At 36.2% G+C, this 20,253-nt stretch overlaps 1 protein-coding gene across 2 annotated transcripts in view; it reads left to right on the top strand.

Annotated features, from left to right (window-relative positions):
* Positions 1–20,253, top strand: part of LOC139941139 (prominin-1-A-like) — a 47,475-nt gene that overhangs the window by 3,929 nt on the left and 23,293 nt on the right. The window contains exons 2-8 of one of the 2 annotated variants that reach the window (XM_071937588.1): positions 4,842–5,245; positions 9,265–9,320; positions 12,114–12,319; positions 13,559–13,679; positions 15,832–15,898; positions 18,431–18,520; positions 19,349–19,557. In XM_071937588.1, coding sequence (XP_071793689.1) covers positions 4,996–5,245; positions 9,265–9,320; positions 12,114–12,319; positions 13,559–13,679; positions 15,832–15,898; positions 18,431–18,520; positions 19,349–19,557 — 999 coding nt within the window. In that variant the 5' untranslated portion in view covers positions 4,842–4,995. Of the gene's footprint in view, positions 1–4,837; positions 5,246–9,264; positions 9,321–12,113; positions 12,320–13,558; positions 13,680–15,831; positions 15,899–18,430; positions 18,521–19,348; positions 19,558–20,253 lie in introns of both variants that reach the window. The other variant, XM_071937587.1, reaches the window with a different exon arrangement.

Below are 20,253 nucleotides of genomic sequence, written 5' to 3'. Positions count from 1 at the left end.
ACACAACTAAACATTATTGTAAAGCGCCTTTACATCAAGATCAAAGCGCTGAAGAGAACAAAACCAATGGAACTAAAACTACAACTACATCTGATTCAAATGAGTTTTGAGAGATTTTTTGAACAATGTCAAAAACACAAGATTACACGACCAATTTAGCTCCAGGATTTAGCCAGGAGTTGTTATACTTAAAGCCATTGGACACTTTCGGTAAACAGTATTGTCCAAAGGCCCACACTTCGTGTATCACAACTGATATAACAAATAACAAACCTGTGAAAATTTAGGCTCAATCGGTCATCGGAGTTGGGAGAAAATAACGGGGAAAACTCACCCTTGTTTCCGCACGTTTCGCCGTGTCATGACTGTGTTTAAAATAAATCCGTAATTCTCGACAACGAGAATTGAAAATTGTTTTAATGTTTTCTCGAAAAGTAAAGCATTTCATGGAATAATATTTCATTTCCTTCTGTAAACCCTGTAAGTTATTTGTAAACCTGTGAACTTTTATTTTTTTTTCTGTGCCGAAAGTGTATAATGGCTTTAAACTTAAAATTTGCTGCGAGTTTAAAAACTTTGTATCCAATTGTTCACATACATTTTACACATGTTGTAAATGGCAGAAATAACAGGAAATTGAAAAAAAGGGTGTCCAAAAAGACATCCAGACAAAAAGACATCCCTCTGCCCTCTATGATTTAGCTAGATTTAAACCACAACTGATCATAATAAAACTTGAGTGTCTAACGCTGATCCAACTTGAGGTGCTTTACAACATTAAAACTTCTGAAAAAAAAATACAAAGAATCTTAAAGACAATGGACACTATTGGTAATTGTCAAAAACAAACCTGTGAAAATTTGAGCTTGATTGGTCGTCGGAGTTGCGAGATAACTATGAAAAAAAAAAAAAACACCCTTGACACACAAGTTGTGAGCTTTCAGATGCTTGATTTCGAGACCTCAAATTCTAAACTTGAGGTCTCGAAATCAAATTCGTGGAAAATTACTTCTTTCTCGAAAACTACTTCACTTCAGAGGGAGCCGTTTCTCACAATGTTTTATACTATCAACCTCTCCCCATTACTTGTTACCAAGTGAGGTTTTATTATGCTGATAATTATTTTGAGCAATTACCAATAGTGTCCACTGCCTTTAATATAAAAAAACACACTAGAATACGGGCCAAAATGCTTGGGCCATGTGACAATTATTATTATTATTAAAAGCAAAGTAATTACTATGATCCGTAGTCCTGCCTCTCCACATCTGGTTGTAATACAAATGTAATAAATGGGTAATAAAAATTTATGTACAAAAAAAAGATCAGAAATGGAAAAATACATAACATTAAAGGCACTGGACACTATTGGTAATTACTCAAATTAATTACTAGCATAAAACCTTACATACAAGCAATGGAGAGCTGTTGATAGTATAAATTGTGAGAAATGGCTCCATCTTAAGTAACGTAGTTTTTGAGAAAGAAATAATTTTCCACGAATTCGATTTTGAGATCTCAGAATTAGATTTTGAGGTCCCGAAATCAAGCATCTGAACTTCGTGTGACAAGGGTGTTTTTTTCTTCCAGTATTATCTGGCGACTTCGACGACCAATTGAGCTCAAATTTTCACAGGTTTGTTATTTTTGGCATATGTTGAGATACACCAAGTGAGAAGACTGGTCTTTGACAACTACCAATGGTGTCTAGTGTATTTAATTGTAGACACCATAAGTTGAATTTCATTATCATTATTGATGAACTGTGGTCAGACAGAACAGATGCTGGCTATGCACATAAATGATTTTAAATTTGCAGGTTTCCATTAGACATACCCTACCCCGTTCCAGGCCTGTATGCCTCGTTTTTGAAAGGGCAAGGGCACCAAGGCATTTTCTCTTTGGTAAAGGGCACCCTATGAGGAATTTGTAAATTTCTACTGGAGCATTTCAATGGCACCAAGGCAATGGCAAGGGGCAACGGAGGCAATCGCCTCTGTTGCCTCCGTGAAGAATCAGGCCTGCCGTTCTCCTGTCCCTAATGTTGTTAACCCCAGCTGAAACACAGATTGCACAATGAGAGCCATCATCAAGCTTGGCCGACATTGAACGAGGGCCTACTTAAAATAATCCACAAACATTATCTCTCTGGAAATAACTTCAAGTTAATACACGCCCTAAGCTTTGAAGAAAGATAATGTATTAGCTCTAAGAAGGTAATCCAACTTAATCGTCATGGTTCTTGCAGGATTCCATCGGTATACATTTTTTGTACACCTGGGCTTAGAGAAGCAAATAATAGTTAAGCGTCTTGCTCAAGGACAAATGTGTCATGACTAGGCCTGGTCATGACAGGGATTCGCAATGGCTGCTGTGCCCTCATCTACAAGTGGGCTTATCTAGTAAAAATAAAAATCACAAAAACTTGATAATTTTTTATTTGCACTATATAGACACAAACACAGTCTCGATTTATATTTGTTTCCCATTACTTCCAAACTTACACAAAAGTAAGTTATAGTATTTGAACAGCAAAGCCTAAAAGAAAATAACGAGGAAACAAAGAAATCAAAGAAGTTATGAGGAAGATTTTAGAAGTCCAAGGACTTAAACAAATCAGTTAATTTGTTTTCCATAATTAACAAATGAACACAAAAAGTAAAATTATGTATTTGAACAGCAAGACTTAAAAGTAAATAACAAGAAAACAAAGAAATCAAAGAAGAAATGAGGAACTTATGAGACACTCCCTTTACCTACTCCAGCTGGGGTTAACAAAAGACAAAAGGCAGAAAAAAACCCAGAAGTAAATATTCAACGGGAATGATGTTTTACAGGGAGGATGTTGGAGTTTACAAGGTTGCCTAATTCTCTACACCATGTTGGATTATCAGAGAATGTGTCACCAAAGTAGCACAAACTTATTACTGTCACAGGGCCATAGAATAACTTCAAATTGTTTCTCTTTATAATGTCCTCAAAGTGAAAAAAATAATAATACTTTGATTTTACCCTTACACAGATGTTTGTAAGCACTGTTTACTCAGTACTTTCCCGAGTTCTGTGAACAAAAACCCCAGTTGGTCATTGGAGAAAATAGTGAAGAACATCGGTGGTTTTCACTGTTTTTAAACACCTGTTTTGGACTCCTGAGATCAAAACGAATTGGTTTACAAATGTTTCAAAACCATAGCATTTGTCGTGAACAACCTTCAAAGGGTCTGGGTACTTTTTGTAGGACACAAAACTAAGGGAGCGTCTCAAAAGTCGGGCACCTTCCTAGCGCAAAAGAACGTTCCTGCGGGCATATGCCCGCAGGATCGCAACATCATGACATTAGGAACGTTCTTACATGAGATTGGACGCGGTCACGCATTTGGAACGATCCAAAAGATCGCTCTGGCGGTCCAAAGGACCGGTCCAAGTAAAGCGGCGGGGATACTCTTGCGATCCAAAAAGAACGTTCCTACCGTTCCGACTTTTGAGACGCTCCCTAAAATGTCCACTGATTTACATCACATTCATACGGTTTGAAGATAATGATAGTAGAAAGCTTCCCTTTACAATTTTAGTTGCTGAGGTGCTGTTATTTGGGGAAATGAACAAAACAAGTTAAAATAATTTCCGTCTCAGGAGATGAAAATTATCTTAGTGTGTAAAACGTATTTTCGAAAGTAATATTTTAAGGGAAGTTTTCTACCTTCATTATCTTCCAACCCTGTAAGTGTAAGTTTAGTGTAAATTTGTGGGCATTGTGTTTGTGGCCTACACAAAGTACCCAATCCTCTTTATTATTATTAACTCCTTTAATTGTAGACACCTTCGACTGAAACTCATTATTATTATTGATGAACTGTGTTAAGACCGACCAGATGGTGACTATGCATACAAACGAAATAATGCATTCTGTATTAATTAGTAAACCACAGAAGAAAGGACAAAAATGTATGCTAGGATCTCTTGTGACTGTGAGTATACGTTACCAAGATTATATATAGCAGTTTTAGTTCTGGCAAGGGATACGGAGGACTGTGGCCTCCGTAGCTCTGTGAAATTCCAGGTCTGTAACAAGAGTGAATCATAAAGTAAAGAAATCCTCTTTTAAAGGCAGTGAACACTCTCTGTAATTACTCAAAATAGTTGTTAGCATAAAACCTTTGTTGGTATTCGAGTCATGGGGAGCTGTTGATAGTATAAAACATTGTGAGAAACGGCTCCCTCAGAAGTAAAATGTTTTCGAGAAAGAAGTAATTTTCCACGGATTTGATTTTGAGACCTCAGAATTAGATTTTTGAGGTCTCGAAATCAAGCATCTGAAAGCACACAACTTTGTGAGACAAGTGTGTTTTGTCTTTCATTATTATCTCGCAACTTCGACGACCAATTGAGCTCAAATGTTCACAGGTTTGTTATTTTATGCATAAGCTACACCAAGTGAGAAGACTTGTCTTTGACAATAGTGTTCAGTGTCTTAAAAAAAAAAAAGGGATGTAAACAAAACAAAATGAGTGCTGCTCTTTCCGACAGCAGTAACAACATTTTTAATCCGTGGCCTCGCTTTAAAATGGGAATATAACCCTTTTCCTGTTGCAGACGCAGGGTTCAGGAAAAACCTGAAGAGCCGTGGCACACCGCAGTATCCTCTACGATCTCGTTTGACGTCATTCCACGTTGGTGCTGGCATTCAGCCGGGAGCTTCTTTCGCTTGTTTTTGTCGAAACTCCAGACCAGCAAGCCGGGGAATAATAATACTCAGTCGGTCCAAAGCTTATGAAGTTTATTCCTTTTGGATAGTTTATGGTTCATTTGCATTTTATTTTGTGTTTTTTTTATGAAGGAAGTCTGCTTAGTCGGAGGGGGGGTCTCTAAAGACAGCAGTTATGAGAACAACTTCTTCGTAGACGGAATCTTATTATCCAACTTCTGCTCTTCAGGTGGAAAACAGACTCTATCATTCCAGTGTGGATTGTTGATTGTAGAGAACAAGGTTCCATCATGGCAGTCAGAGCTGTTCCATCCTTGAGGTGGTTTCATCTAATGTTTCTACTCCTGTGTGTGAGTTTATCTTTCCTCGGAGCGTCGGCGACGAACTCAAAAGACAGTCATGATCAGATCATTTGGGATCCTTTACCAACGCAGCCGCAATCTAACACATCCAGGGATAATGTAGACGCGGCGCCAAATGGGATATTCCACGTCGCCTCGGAGTTCATAAACGCCGTTTCTCCAAACGAGTTTCCTTTGCGTAAGTTACGCTCAATTACATTATTATTTCTGTGCATTTCATTTAATTCAATTCAATTCAGTTCAAACTCACACTTATTTCCATACTTATCCAAAACAGTGCTAATTACATGTATTTCGATTATTTTCAAATATTACTTGCTGAGGTGCTATATAGTTTATGAGAAATGAGTATAAAACAATGTCACAAAAATAGTTTTCATCTCAGGAGACAAACAAAATATTTTAGCACAATATTTTATGCGGCTCTCCTGAAACATTGCTCTGTGGTTTCACTTTTTTTCTCTAAAATTATTACTTCTAATGAAGCTCAAAAACTTCTATCAGGTAAATTACATTACATCTTCAATCACAGTGAGTAAGGATTGATGTCGCGGCCCAAAACTTGCTTCAAAAGGTACAAAAACCCTTAAAAGGTGTACTGTCATCTTGATCATAGAAGGTTTGTTTGTTTGTTTGGCTGAACACAGATGTATGAACTTTAACCCAATTACTGCGCTCGCTGACCCTTACATCACTAAGGCCTGCCTTTTTGAGGTATGGCTGACGTGATAGGAGTGTACTGTTTGGTGTGGGTGTATACACACAAATTTACCCAAACCTTTAAGTGTTGTAGCATTGTGTTCACCATATCTCAAAAGGTTTTTCCTTTTACCTCGTCGACTAACACCGACGGCCATTTATGGGTGGCAAGATTTTGACTCCCATAAATGGCCAACCATGTTAGTTAGCAAAGTAAAAGGAAAACCACACAATTTCGAGGCAAATTTGTGTGGATCATTTTATTCTACTTTTAAAACATCTTTCCAACCATACGCATTTTATAACAAACGGTTACAAACGCTTTTTATAGACCAACTTGTCCGACCAACTTGTCCGATCCAAGGCAACATGTTCCTTTAATATAACGGTATACAAAAAACAACGGAAGTATACTTTTTTCTTTTTTTCTTTTTTTTTATAAATAAATTGTGACACCTAGAACATTAGTTGACATAAAACATTGAAATAGAAACGGTAAAGCAAACAAAAAAAACAAATCTATACAATCAGACAGGACATTTCCATTCTATGATGGCCAGGATAAAAAGTGAATATAACCACTGAGACTCAAAAGCCCAGCAACCAATCTTAAAATGGGAATTAGATCTTTAACAAAATATTACAAAACAGTAAAAGAGAAACTCTGAAAACAAAAAAGGTTAGGCCTAGATGCTGATAAAGAAAAATACCTTTAAATGTGTATACTTAGTTTAGGTGAAGAAAACATACTATTTACATGAACATGCAGCAAGAATATTTGATTGCGTAGGCCTATAGATACAGTGAACAATTTCTCATAATAGCAGAGCAAAAAGCTACACAAATTGTATCAGTTGCTACTCAAAGTCATCATATGCTACTCAATGTTAGCATTCAGTGTGCACAAAATGAGTTCAGCTAAAACATATTACTATGCACAGTTGATGGACGAAATCATTCCCTGCTATCACTGTGTGCATCATTAATTATTGTAGGAATGAGTCATGATAATGTCAAAGTGTAACTAAACCCAAGGGTGTGCCCTATTGTACACATATTGAATATTCATAATAGGTAAAGTACACTCAATAAACCTGCTGGATGCTTGAATTAACATTTCTGGTAGCGAAACCAAGGATACATACCCCATTAGTGAAACCTAATCACTGCTGCTCGCAATTACAAGGCTGAGGAAGCCTGGGTTAAATTTCATAGAGCTGCTTAAGCACACAATTTTGCTTAAGCAAAAAAATCCTTGCTTAGTAAAATCAGATTACCAGCCAAGACTCCACTCAATTGTTATGCTAAATAAACAACAGCTAAATACCAGTCACAAGCAATGTATATGACATGAAATTTTGGCCAGTAACTTGTGTAAAACAAGCGAGCTATTTTCTTGCTTAAGCAAATGTTTTGCTTAAGCAGCTCTATGAAATTTGGCCCAGTAGTAAAACAAGGAGTAGTGGCTTGCTACGTGAACCAGAAACACTAGGATTAATGGCACTGGCAGATTTGGTAATTTCGTTTGGTAAATTTGTCAAAGACCATTATCCTCACTTGTTGTATCTCAACATACATGCATAAAATAACAAACCTGTGCAAATTTGGGGTCACTTGGTCATCAAAGTTGCAAGATAGTAATGAAAGAAAAAACACCCTTGTCGAAGAAATTTTGTGTGCTTTCAGCTCAGATTCAAATATTTTATTCATATTATTCATATTCATTTACTTCAGAGTGAGTCCTTTCTCCTAATGTTTTATTTCAATTCAATACACGTTTATTTCGTACTCTTGTTGAGAAAACAAAACACTTGTGAGAATTAGACAGTACATAGAAATTTAACAAATCTAAAGTGTATTAAATTGTACAGAAAAACAATATAAACTAAAAGCAAATAATAAATTAATAACTAGGAATTTACTATGTACAATACAGGAGCGAGAGCATGAGGCTGTTAGTTAAGCCGTGGCTTATAGACAACAGCCTTTATACAGACAAGAAAACAAACAAACAAACAAACAAACAAACAAACAAACAAACAAACAAACAAATAAACATCGAAGAAGAAACAAGGGCAAGACAATTACACACTGACAACACAAAATGCTGACGACAAAAACACAAAGACTATCAACAGGCTCACCATTGCTCATTACCAAGTAAGTTTTGTGCTAATATATTTTTTAGTAATTACCAATCATTTCCAGGGTGGATTTTGCAAAGAGTTAAGAGTTTAGGAGTTTAGTCTTATCTCAAGGAACTTATGGACTAGCCTTAAGTTTTTATTATCTCCTAGAACTACAGCAGTCATTAGTTAGGACTAGTCTTGAAGGAACATTACAGAATTGGTCTTTGCTAACAAAAGAGTTGCTGGCAGTGTAAGCACTTTATGTAATCTACCAAACATAAACTGACAAACCAGTTGAAGTTTGAGATCGATCGGCCATCTGGGTCACGAGAGAATAGTGAAAAACCGATCACAAATTTTGCATTGCATCGATGTCAAAATAAACATGAATAAAACGAACTGAGCGATAAACTCCAAACGCGAAATTAGATTATTTATTTCTCATCAAATGTGACATTTCAGACAGAAATATTTCAAGGGATGTTTTCAACTATCATCATCATCATTAGACCGTTTAAGTTTAATGTAAATCTGTGATCTTCACAATTTTTGTTTCTTACCAATTCTGTAACGTTCCTTTAACTTTTTGTGAAATCAACTCCTGTGCCTTTTAAGCCCTACTCTCCCACAGGTTATAACAAACATTCACAAACTTCAAAATTCTCAAACATTTTAGTTCTTCGAAGAGTATGTAAGTCATGACATTCTCATGAAAGTGGGCCGAGTGCAATTCATCGTTCTAGTTTCTTGTGGAGTTATTGAGGAAATGGGTAATCAGAACCGACATTAAAGTATCGCTAACCATAAATATTTGTAACATGATTTGTTTTGCAGGTTATGTATATTCAGATCTGGGTCTTAACAATCTTGGGTAAAGTTTCATTGCAGCAAGTATATTTACAGTCAAAGGAAAAATTGTCATCTGACCCAAATTGTATCTGGTTCCTTTTTGGAAATAAACACAATTCGATTTAATTGCCAGCAATTCCTGAAAAATAGGGATACTGCACGAGTTGTTAAAGTTTGTTTATTTCTGGATTTGTTTTTAAAGTGTGCCTTATTCTTATTCTTTATTTGGCCATTAAACAATAACAATATACAAGCAGACAGTATGTAAAATAAATAGTATAAAAACAAAAGTAAATACAACGCAAGACAAACAGTAGGGAACAGGAAATTACAAAACAACCCTAATGTGATGGCCAGGATCAACAAAAGTATAATTAAACACTGTAGCTCGAAAGACTGTTAATCCAGTCACATAGGGAGGCAAACACACTATATAAAATACTCTCTTTGGAAAACTAAAAATAGTTTAAAGTAAATTAAATTATGTGTTTACTGAATATTGTTGTTTATTGTTTACTAGATCTGCTTCGTGGGGTAATCAACGGAACCATTAATCCTTTACAGGAGTATAATCAGGTGAGTAGGGATTAATTTTTCTTCTTTTTTTCTGACATAGTCAGGGAAATAGTAGAAATTTCCAAGGGTAAAAAAAGCCCCTGCCCCCCAAAAATAACACAACAAAAACAACACAAACAAGCTTCAAAATCAAAATCAAAAGATAAAACTATCTCCATACCTTACATGTAATTAATACAAAATCACAATTGCAACTCAATTGGATTGGAAAGGATTTAATTCAATTCAATTCAAGAATACGTTTATTTCCATACTCACTTGTATGAATAACGACAGTTACATGTATTACGGAGTAAAGCTAAACATATCTTTAAGTAACAGTCAACATTAACTAACAAGTAAATGGAGTACGGGGCCGTTTATGTAAGCATGAGTTTATAAAAAAACAGCCAGACAGACAAGAAAAAACGACAACCAGACAGACAGACAAAAGGACCGACAGACAAAAGGACAAAATACATGACACAAAGGATGCAAACCATCACTGTTAAATTTTAGTCTAAGAGCATATTTTTTTTTATTTTTTTTATTTTTTTAATTCCTATCAGTTTATTAACACCATATTGCAGCCTCAGGGCTGAATCGCACAGTTGTACAGTAGGTGAAAAACATGAAGTTCATACTATAGAACAGATTTTTCTGTGAAATATTTCCTTATAAAAATGAAGTCACATATTCATGAAAACCTTAAATAAACCTCTGATTTTGGTTATAACTTGCATGTACAACCACAATTTAAGGACCATGCATATTTTTTTGCTAAAAATTGCTTTCACTATTTTATTCTGACTCCCACAACCACCATAGTCAACATTTTTACAGGGTTGTTATGGTTGATGGTACAAAACACAAACACTGTCTGCAACAGATATTTTTACTGCCCTTGAATTCCTAGTTTATGAACCACTATACAACATGTAAAGTACAATAGACCCTTCCCATGAAATATTTAAATTACACAGAGCATGTGCGCACTAACGTTTTGGTTGGCAAAATGAGGAACCATTGCAGTGTTTTGTAAGCGGCTAATGGCTGCGTGACGCAGGCCTGATTGTTCGTCTGCTGAGTGCAGATCTCTAGGGCATTTGGCAAACAATAGGGTCTGTTTTTCCAAGCGTAAATGCAACCAGCATGTTTCATGGGAAGGGTTTATTCAACCTATCCGTTGCCATACTGTACTTTCCTTCACATTTTAATTTGTATGAAATAAACAAATATTCATAAATACCTCGGACAGTTTGGCTATTCCTGTTGGTGGAGAGCGCGTCACGTGGGTGTGTATAAACCTTAGTTTATGACCGGTAAAAAGTGTGAAAAATGGGCGTGACACGCGATTTTGCACCTGTGCTTATATAACAGTTTCTCCATTCCTATTGGTCGAGAGCAACAGCTGAAACAGTTGTGCCACATCACGCGATACACGCGACGCGCACAGCATTCCCTTATAAGGAGTTGTTGGAATCAAAGTGTGTTGAATTGGTTTTCAACTAGTGGTTTAAACCCGCCAAGGCCTGGTTCTTGATAATTTACCTCGACTTCGTCTCGGTAAACTTATCAAGAACCAGGCCTCTTTGGGATTAAACCACTAGTTGAAAACCTCTTCACCACACATTGATTCCCTTAATAATAATAATTATTGCATTTCTACCACTCGATGACTAGAGCAAGCTAGTCGAAATAGGGGAGACCAATTTAAGAACTCACTCCGTAGAAGTGCAGTTGAAAAATCCTTTAAGCTTAAGTAGTAGACCAGTCGATTTTCTACCTTGCGCCCAAGTAGTGTTTTAAAAACAGCAGGACAGTTCTCTTTAGAACTGAGAAGTCTCCCGAAAAATCTAAAAAATCCTCTCCGCGTAATGGACAGTTCTCTTAAGAACAAACTCTACCTGGCAATACACATGGTGTTACCGCAAACCAAAATATATTGATACCTCACAAAGCAATATGCCTCAAATCCTATATAATAATAATAATAATAATAATAATAACATAACTATTTTATCAGCTCTACCAATGACCATGGCTACATGAAAATTCTGTAGAATACCTTTAAGGTCACGGGTCATGATGCATCCGAATACAGGTGACATCGTTGCCTAACAGGATATTTGCAACGACTTCCTCAGACATTTGTCATTGTTTTGTTGTTGTTTTGAAGAATTAAACAACCTTCCTTATCTGAATTAATTTAGTGTTATGGTGCGGAAATAGATAGCATAATGGTGGGAAAACTTTGGAAGCTAGCCAAATGCTTCTGAATTGTATATTATGAGATATGTACAAAACAATCCAGTAAATTTTACTTTTTGAGTCATGGGTGGCACAAACAGAATGCTATGTGATTTTGGGGGCATGGAATGAGGTACATTTATGAAGCTCAATGTTTTAATTGTTTAGGTATGAGAGAATTTGGCTTATTTTTTTAGATTTTTGTGATGCATTTAAAAAAAACCACAACTTATGATTGCTTTCAGATTGCTACAGTACATTAGGAAGAAAAAAACACAAGTTCATATTCTTTAGGACATTTTCAGATTTGAATGTTGATAACTTAATTTTTATTTATTTAAATACATCTTTACTGTGATTCAGAAAGCTGACCATATTGGGCCCTCTTATTTAAATGCATTCCGATCAGTCTGTACAGTTGATGCTGTATGGAAACCCCCATAGAGCTTGTGTATAGACTTAGTCGCCACAGTCTCTCGTGGTGTTTTGTGGCATGGGTCAGTTAGGACTACGCAAGCAGAATCTGGGTTTAAAATCTATGTATTTTATGTTTTCTTCCTTCAGTTCATCAATTTCTCTGCGGGTTTCATCATCTGCTTTGTCATTGGTATACTCTTCATTATCATCATGCCAATTACGGGCCTGATCTTCTGCTGTTGCCGCTGCTGTGAGAACTGCGGCGGGAAGATGCTGCAGCGTGAAAAGTACAACACGACGTGCAGGCGTGTCTGCTTTGCAACCTTTCTCTGCCTCACAACGGGGCTGATCATGTAAGATTGAACTTAATAATTTTTATAAATTTATTGTAGCTTTATTAATAATGATAATATAACACACGGCTTATAATGATAGTGTTGAAGTCTTATATAGTGACGTACATGTATCTACCAAACAAGGTACTCAAGGCGCTTAGTGTTATACAGAAAGATTGGTTATTAAAGCCATTATACACTTTCGGTACAGAAAAAAAAAAAAATCACAGATTTACAAATAATTTACAGGGTTTACAGAAGGTAATGGTGAAAGACTTCTCTTGAAATATTGTTCCATGAAATGCTTTACTTTTTGAGAAAACATTAAAACAATATCAATTCTCGATAGCGAGAATTACGGATTTGTTTTAAACGCATTTATGACACGGCGAAACGTGTGGAAACAAGAGTGGGTTTTCCTGTTATTTTCTCCCGACTCCGATGACCGATTGAGCCTAAATTTTCACTGGTTCGTTATTTTATATATAAGTTGTGATACACGAAGTGTGGGATTTGGACAAACTGTTTACCGAAAGTGTATAATGGCTTTAAGTTATGAACTATCAGACCCAATTATGTAGCACCTTGTAAGGGTTTACAAGGTCCTATGGCACATACAGTAGCCACAGCCAGGAACACTGATGAGCCCAAATCAAAATAAAGGTACTGGCCGGACACCTTTGGTTATTGTCGAACACCAGTATTCTCACTTGGTGTATCTCAACACAATGTAAGCACAAGATTTGAACTCAAAATGGTCGTCGAAGTTTTGAGATAATAATGGAAGAAAAAATTCCCTTTCTCAGAAAGTGGTGTGCTTTCAGATGCTTGATTTCGGGACCTCAAAATCTAATTCTGAGGTCTCGAAATCAAATTCAAATGTTTTAGTGGAAAATTAGGTCTTTCTCAAAAACCATGTTACTTCAGAGGGAGTCGTTTCTCACAATGTTTTATACTATCAAAACGTTTTTATGCTAACAATTATTCTGAGTAATTACCAATAGTGTCCAGTGCCTTGAAAGAGATCTGTGGTCCAAAGACCAAACTGCATTTTGAATTTACAAAGGCAAAGAAGGTTAAAAAAAGTTGGGCGTCAAAATTTCAAATGGAAATGCAAAAGGTAAAAAATCTAAAAAATAAAAAATATCAAAGAGAGAGAGAGAGAGAGAGATCTACAGTGTCACGCAAAAATTAACTGTTCAGAAGCAAACTGTAATATATGGCATTTAAGGGTTTTCTTTGTTCTTTTTTCTATAGTCTGGGCTTGGTTGGGGCATTCATGGCTAATGCTCGTATGTCAACAGCCATTCAAGGTGTTAATGATACAGTAGACACAAATATTATGGATGTGAGAAGCTACATTAATCGCACGTTCACGGTAGGTTTATTATAATAATTATAATAGTAACAATATTATTATTATTATTATTATTATTATTATTATTATTATTATTATTATTATTATTATTATTATTATTATTATTATTATTATTATTATTATTATTATTATTATTATTATTATTATTATTATTATTATTATTATTATTATTATTATTATTATTATTATTATTATTATTATTATTATTATTATTATTATTATTATTATTATTATTATTATTATTATTATTATTATTATTATTATTATTATTATTATTATTATTATTATTATTATTATTATTATTATTATTATTATTATTATTATTATTATTATTATTATTATTATTATTATTATTATTATTATTTTTGATGTAATTTCATTGTTAACCAAATGCCATTAGTTTTTGACGTTTTATTTGGTCTTGTATTTTTATATGAAAATAAACCAATATTGAATTGAAAAAATTGAATTGAATTGATATTAAGTTTTTATATAGCACTTTTTCACACCCGAAGGGTGTCCCAGAGCGCTTCAAATTATTACCCCTGGTCACTGGGCCTTAATATAGTAAAGTGCCAGCAGTCGATTTCATGAAACTCTTCCTACATGTAGCTTAAGATTAATCTTAGGACTTAGGACGGGTTCAGTTCCATATCCAAATACAAAGGAGGCATTGAACCCATCCTAAGTATAGGCGAGTTACTCTTCCTAACTCGAGATAGGATTAATCCTAGCGTTTCGTGAAATCGGCTGCAGGCCTTGTATTTTAGCTTGGAATTCTATTACACTATTCCTGAACACCCTCATCATACTCCAAGCATGCCAAGTGCTCCAGCTTGCTAGTTAAGTGTTGAAAAGCATATACCTGTTTGCCCTTTGTGAAACGGAAAAAATGGCCTTGCCCTTTCAACACTTTCAACAACTAAACCCAATCCTGTACCTATAATGGGAGTGGCTTCGTAAGACGAGAGGAGATAGTAATGTCCGTTCACTACGTAACTCACATTTGTTTACAACTCCTAATGTAAATATACATACCAAGCGACATGCTAATAGTGCAATCCCGTACATGACCAAACTCCTTAATGAAAATTTTGTGTAATTAATTGTTAATGTTTTTTGTTTGTCTTCGTTTTTGCAGTAATATTTTTCTGCTCATCTCGCCTAGTTGAATTCCTGTGTACTTTTTATGCCCCCTTGTTTTAATGTCACACCTAATTTTGATATGTCTGTATTTTTATCGTTTTATCTGTAAATTTTGTAAATTCATTGTAATTTTGCCTATGGCAACTAGTTTGAATGTTTTTACTAAACCATGAATAATAATAATAAAAGCAGTGAAAAGGGGGGGGGGGGGGGAGACTGTAGGTGACTCATACATCATGCTGTTAGTTATTGTCCAAAGGTCATATGAAGTATCACACTAGCCCATGAGGCTTCTATTGTGTTCAGACACATTCAGATGAAAAATGACAGGGGTCACTTTAACCACAAACTTATCAAATTTCCTTTGCTATTATTATTTATAATCATTAAAATACAATCAACAGTGAGTCAATCATAAACACCCTATGGCATTGTAGGCCCTATTGTCACAGGCCTTGGGTGGATTTCTCAAAGAGTTAAGACTAGTTTTATCTCCAGTAAGAAACGATTTAGAGCTACAAGTCCTGCGGTCTTGTGATCCCCCGCCAACCCCCTTCCCCCCAAAAAAATAAATAAATAAATAAAAATAAATTCAATCCCTGTAAATTGATCTGCTTAATTAGTTCAAGTAACACAGGCTGAGCAAAAACAATTTGTGGGAACCAGTGACATTTAAAGTACATTGCATGGTATTTTGGCTGGCAACTCCCATTTCTGCTAAGCGAGTGCTGTATCAGCCGAGTAAATTTTTGGGTTCTGAACCGTCTTGATGGTTATTTATTTTGGTTTTACCAACGATATACAAAATTCTTTATCCCGTTGCAAATTTAACATCTATTGCATCTTGACAACATTAGACCCTATTCATTTGTCAGACGGAGAGTTAGTAATTGTAGGTAGTATTGACAAATATTGTATAAGTACCAAAGTTGTCTACGCAGTACAGGCCTGCCAACGTTAATTAACTAATTTCCTGTTTTGGCCATTTTTCCTCCTTCCAATATAGGAGTTTGAGTTTCTGGCTTTTGAGCAGTTTGGCTATGTGTTCCGTCTGATCGTCAATGACCTAGACAGTAAGTACCTTATTAAGATGTCTCAAGATTACCAACGCCTTCACCAGAAGAAAACTTGCTTCGTTTGAGAGAATCTTTGGGATTTACGGGGATTAGTCGGGCTAATCTGAAAAGTATCGAAATAGTTGACTGAATAAGGGGAGTGATACACAGCAGGAGTTTTCCATGCTGATAAAACAACCTTCCAAAAATGGAACACTACAAGAGGAAGTTGTTCAAAAGACTTGAAGAAGCCTTCTATGTAGTTGTTTTCACTGAGGGCCCAATTTCAGAGAGCTGCTTAAGCACATCCTAAGCACACTAAAATTCTGCTTACCGGGAATGCTTTGTACGAAGCTAATATTCTTGCGTCACAATTGAAAAGACAGTGCAAACCAATTATTGCATCACCAAATTCACTTCGCACTCGCAGGAAGTATGAACTGGGCTTAACTTTAGGGCAACGGATTTCCGACATCGATCAGAAACTCAAAATTTAAGACTCGGGCCTGATACTTCCTGAAGGCAGTGAAGGCGATTGCCTCCATGCCCCTGGTCATTGCCTCAGTGCCCTTTAAATTATCTGGCCAGTAGAAATTTACAATTTCCTCACAGGGTGCCCTTTACCAAGGAGAAAATGCCTTGGTGCCCTTGCCCTTTCCGAACAAATCATACACGCCGAGAGAATTCTAACTTTCACAGGTAAAATGTACATTTGCTGCACAACATGAGATTTTATGACTCACTCCTTTTGGTAATTGATATACAAAAGCTGTTTGCAATTTCCAGGTGTACCCCTTTAGGTTTTCTCGATATCCTGCTGAAATAAATCCCAAAGAGATACTGTCTAAATATAAATTGTAGGCGGGTAGAAATGCTCATATTATTATTATTACACTTTTGGGTTGAACAAAGAAAACTTGACTAGAGCGGGACTTATAACCTGCAACCTCCGGAGTTAACGAGCCGGTGCTCTACCAATTGAGTGATCAGTTGGCGGTATTTCTATTTGTGTGTCTACATCTTTGTTCTGGGGGCCCAGTCACATCCCCTTAAGGGGATCCCTATACTGCCGCTTCCCATGTTGAATTGGAAAGTTTAGGTGTGATCCCTAGCTACACAGCTGTTACAGGTTGTATGGCTTCTGACTGGCACCCCGAAACAAAGATGCTGACAAAATAGGAAGAACGCCAAAATTACAGGTAGATAGTTCAGTTGGTAGAGTGCCAGCATGCCAGGACGCAGATTGAAGTCCGTGGTTAAAGTTTTCTTTGTTCTACCCCAAATTATTACAAAATTTAACCAGTCAGTTTCCCTTGTTGTTTATTACTCTATATTGGTACACTTCAACAGCAGGCCTGAAGTAGCGTAGATTTTGGGAAAGAGGTAATTTCTCACTCAATTATTTGAAGTCTTCAGGGGTCGATTTCACAAAGAGTTGGGACTAATTCTAACTTGGGACTAGTCCTAGGAGATATTCAAAACTTAAGGCTAGTCCTAAGTTATGACGAGTAACTCGTCCTAACTGGAGATAAGACTATCTTAACTCTTTGTGACATCCAGGTCTGAAGCCATTTTTAGATAACTAAAAGCACACAAATTTGTGCTACAGGGGTGTTTTTTTCTTTCATTAGTCTCTTGCAAGTTCAATGACCAATTCAGTCAAAATTTTCACAGATTTGTTATTTTATACTTAGGTTGGGATGCACCGAGTGAGAATACTGGTCTTTGACAATTACCAAACATGTCCAGTTCCCTTTAAGTTTATGCTTGTACTTGTCATCATTATCACTTCGGACAGAGTCAAATCATAAACATCCCCAAGGTCTGTGTGAAAATTCATCCTTTAAATCGAAATGAATTAAGGGAGCTTTAGGGGGCTTTTCTCCCAAGATGCCCCGGGGGGGGGGGGGGATGTTTTCCTTTCACTCCTCATCACTGAGAGGTGCAGATGTCCAACATGGCGTATTTATCTAAGTTGTTCATCTTGTGAAATTCAAACGAGGCAAACAAGATGCCAAGAAAATAGGCTGGTCTTGTTATAGCTTTAAGAGGCAGTAGTGATTTTAATCGTAGAAGTCAGTTAATCTGACCAAGTTGTACTTTTAGGTTCAGACAAACTATTTTTTTCTAAAGGACAACATTTTGAAGTTTTTTTGGTGGAGTTTGCAAAGATTTGAGAATTAGTCTCAATCCTTTGTATAAAAATATGTCATTAATGCATACAGTGATGTAGAAAAAAAATACACTTATGCTAATAGTTATCATAAAAGCGGTGACGAGCAATGGGGAGCAGCTGATAGTATAAAACATTGTGAGAACCGGCTCCCTCTGAAGTAAAGTAGTTTTTGAGAAAGAAGAAAAGGGTGTTTTTTGACGACCAATTGAGCTCAAATTTTCACAGGTTTGTTATTTAATGCATGTATTGAGATACATCAAGTGAGAAGACTGGTCTTTGACAATTACCAATAGTGTCCAGTGTCTTTAAACAGTTTGTATCTCAAGTTTTTTTTATGATGACAAACTTATTATAATAATTTAATTGTTAAACAGATGTTGGTGATCAGGTCGGTGGTGTGATCCATCAAGCATTATCAGCTAAGGTCAACCCAGCGCTGGAGTCGATCTTCATGTTGGCTGAGGGTAAGAGTCACAACTTGAAAAAAAAAACAAACAAACAAATAGTGCCTCACACAAGAGTCTCAAAAGCACCCAAAAATTATTACAAAAAAAGTACAGAACCCCCCCCCCCTCGCATGATTCCTCTTGTGTGTGTGACTTGTATGAGATAACTCATTACCAAATCAAGTAGAGATATTTACACTCTGCCACAAGTCAAACCAGAGAACTTTACACAAGTTTGGAAAATTTGAATGTGCATGTATTTATCTTAGCTCTTTCAGTGACAGTTCACTCTCTGTTGCCTCCAACCTTTCTCTCTCTCTTCAACTGCTGCCCTCCCCCCTTAGCCCCTTGCTCCGTCCCCTACCCCTCTTTAAGTGGTCTATGTACTTTTTCTTAACACGAAACACAATGTGCACAGATTTACAAGAAACTTACACAGTTTGAAGACTATGATAGACGAAAGCTGCCATCAAAATTTTACTTACTGAGGTGCTGTGGTTTTTGGGAAACGAGTAAAACAAATAATTTTCATCTCAATTTTAGCGTGTAAAAACGTATTGACCATAATCCTATGGTTTTGGTATAATATCATGGTTAATTGGATTTTACATGCTAAAATAATTTTGGTCTTCCTGAGACAAAAATTATTTTGTGACTTGTTTTACTCATTTCTCAAAAACTACACAACCTCAGTGAGTAATATTTGAAGGGAAGCTTTTCACTATCATTATCTTCAAACCCTGTAAGTTTAATGTAAATCTATGAGAATTTTGAAAAAGTACCCGAATCCTTAAAACTTCTCTGGCACCACTCTATCAACAAATATTCCTTTACTTTTTCTCTCAGAATCTTCAGGCCTACAGGAGAATTTAGCCGCAGTCAACCGCTCGACCAAGGAACTAATTATCAAAGCAGCCGAACTGCAAACGTCTCTAGAGATGGCAAAGATGATGATCAACGAAACATTGCAAATGCTTCCCTGCCAACCTGGTCAACCCTGTCCAAAGGACGATGTGAGACTAGAAGACTTAACAGTAGCTGCAGATTTCAGAATTGTAAGTCATTTATTTATTTATTTATTTAATTATTTTTTTTTTTTTTGGGGGGGGGATGGGGCAGACAAAGTGCCTGAAGGCCACTTCAAGATGTTGGCTGCAAGTCAACTATTTTCCGGGGGCCATTGCCATCTACTCATGGGGCTGAAACAGGGTAGGCTTGGGTATCATCCATAAGAAGCCTGGCTGGTAGAGCAGAAAGCACTACTTCCCCAAGTCTCACGACCGGAAATTGAACCCACACTATGCTAATAAGAAACACCAGAGCTAGAATATGATACTAGGCCAAGACATGCCACATACATGCAAAAACAATTTTGTTAAGCTTTATTCTTTATTGTGTCTTGATTAAAGGATCGTTACAGAATTGGTAAGAAACAAAAATCCTGAAGATCACAGATTTACATAAAACGTACATGGTCTAATGAGGATGATAGTATAAAACACCCCTTGAAAGATTTCTGTCTGAAATATATGAGAAATATTTGATATGAATATAATCAAATTTAGCGTTTTGAGGTTATTATTGTTCAGTCATGTCAGTGAGTGTGTTATAGTCATTTTTGCTTTGGTATCGATGCACTGCAAAATTTGTAATTGGTTTTTCACAATTTTGATCGATGTCGAATTTTCGATCGATCTCGAACTTCCACGGGTTTGTCAGTTTATGTACATGGTGGATTACGTAAAGTGCTT

Source organism: Asterias amurensis, chromosome 8, assembly GCF_032118995.1.
Source record: "Asterias amurensis chromosome 8, ASM3211899v1".
Taxonomy (NCBI): Eukaryota; Metazoa; Echinodermata; class Asteroidea; order Forcipulatida; family Asteriidae; genus Asterias; species Asterias amurensis.
The sequence above is the reverse complement of the archived record's forward strand: the minus strand, read 5'-3'. Positions and strand labels throughout refer to the sequence as shown.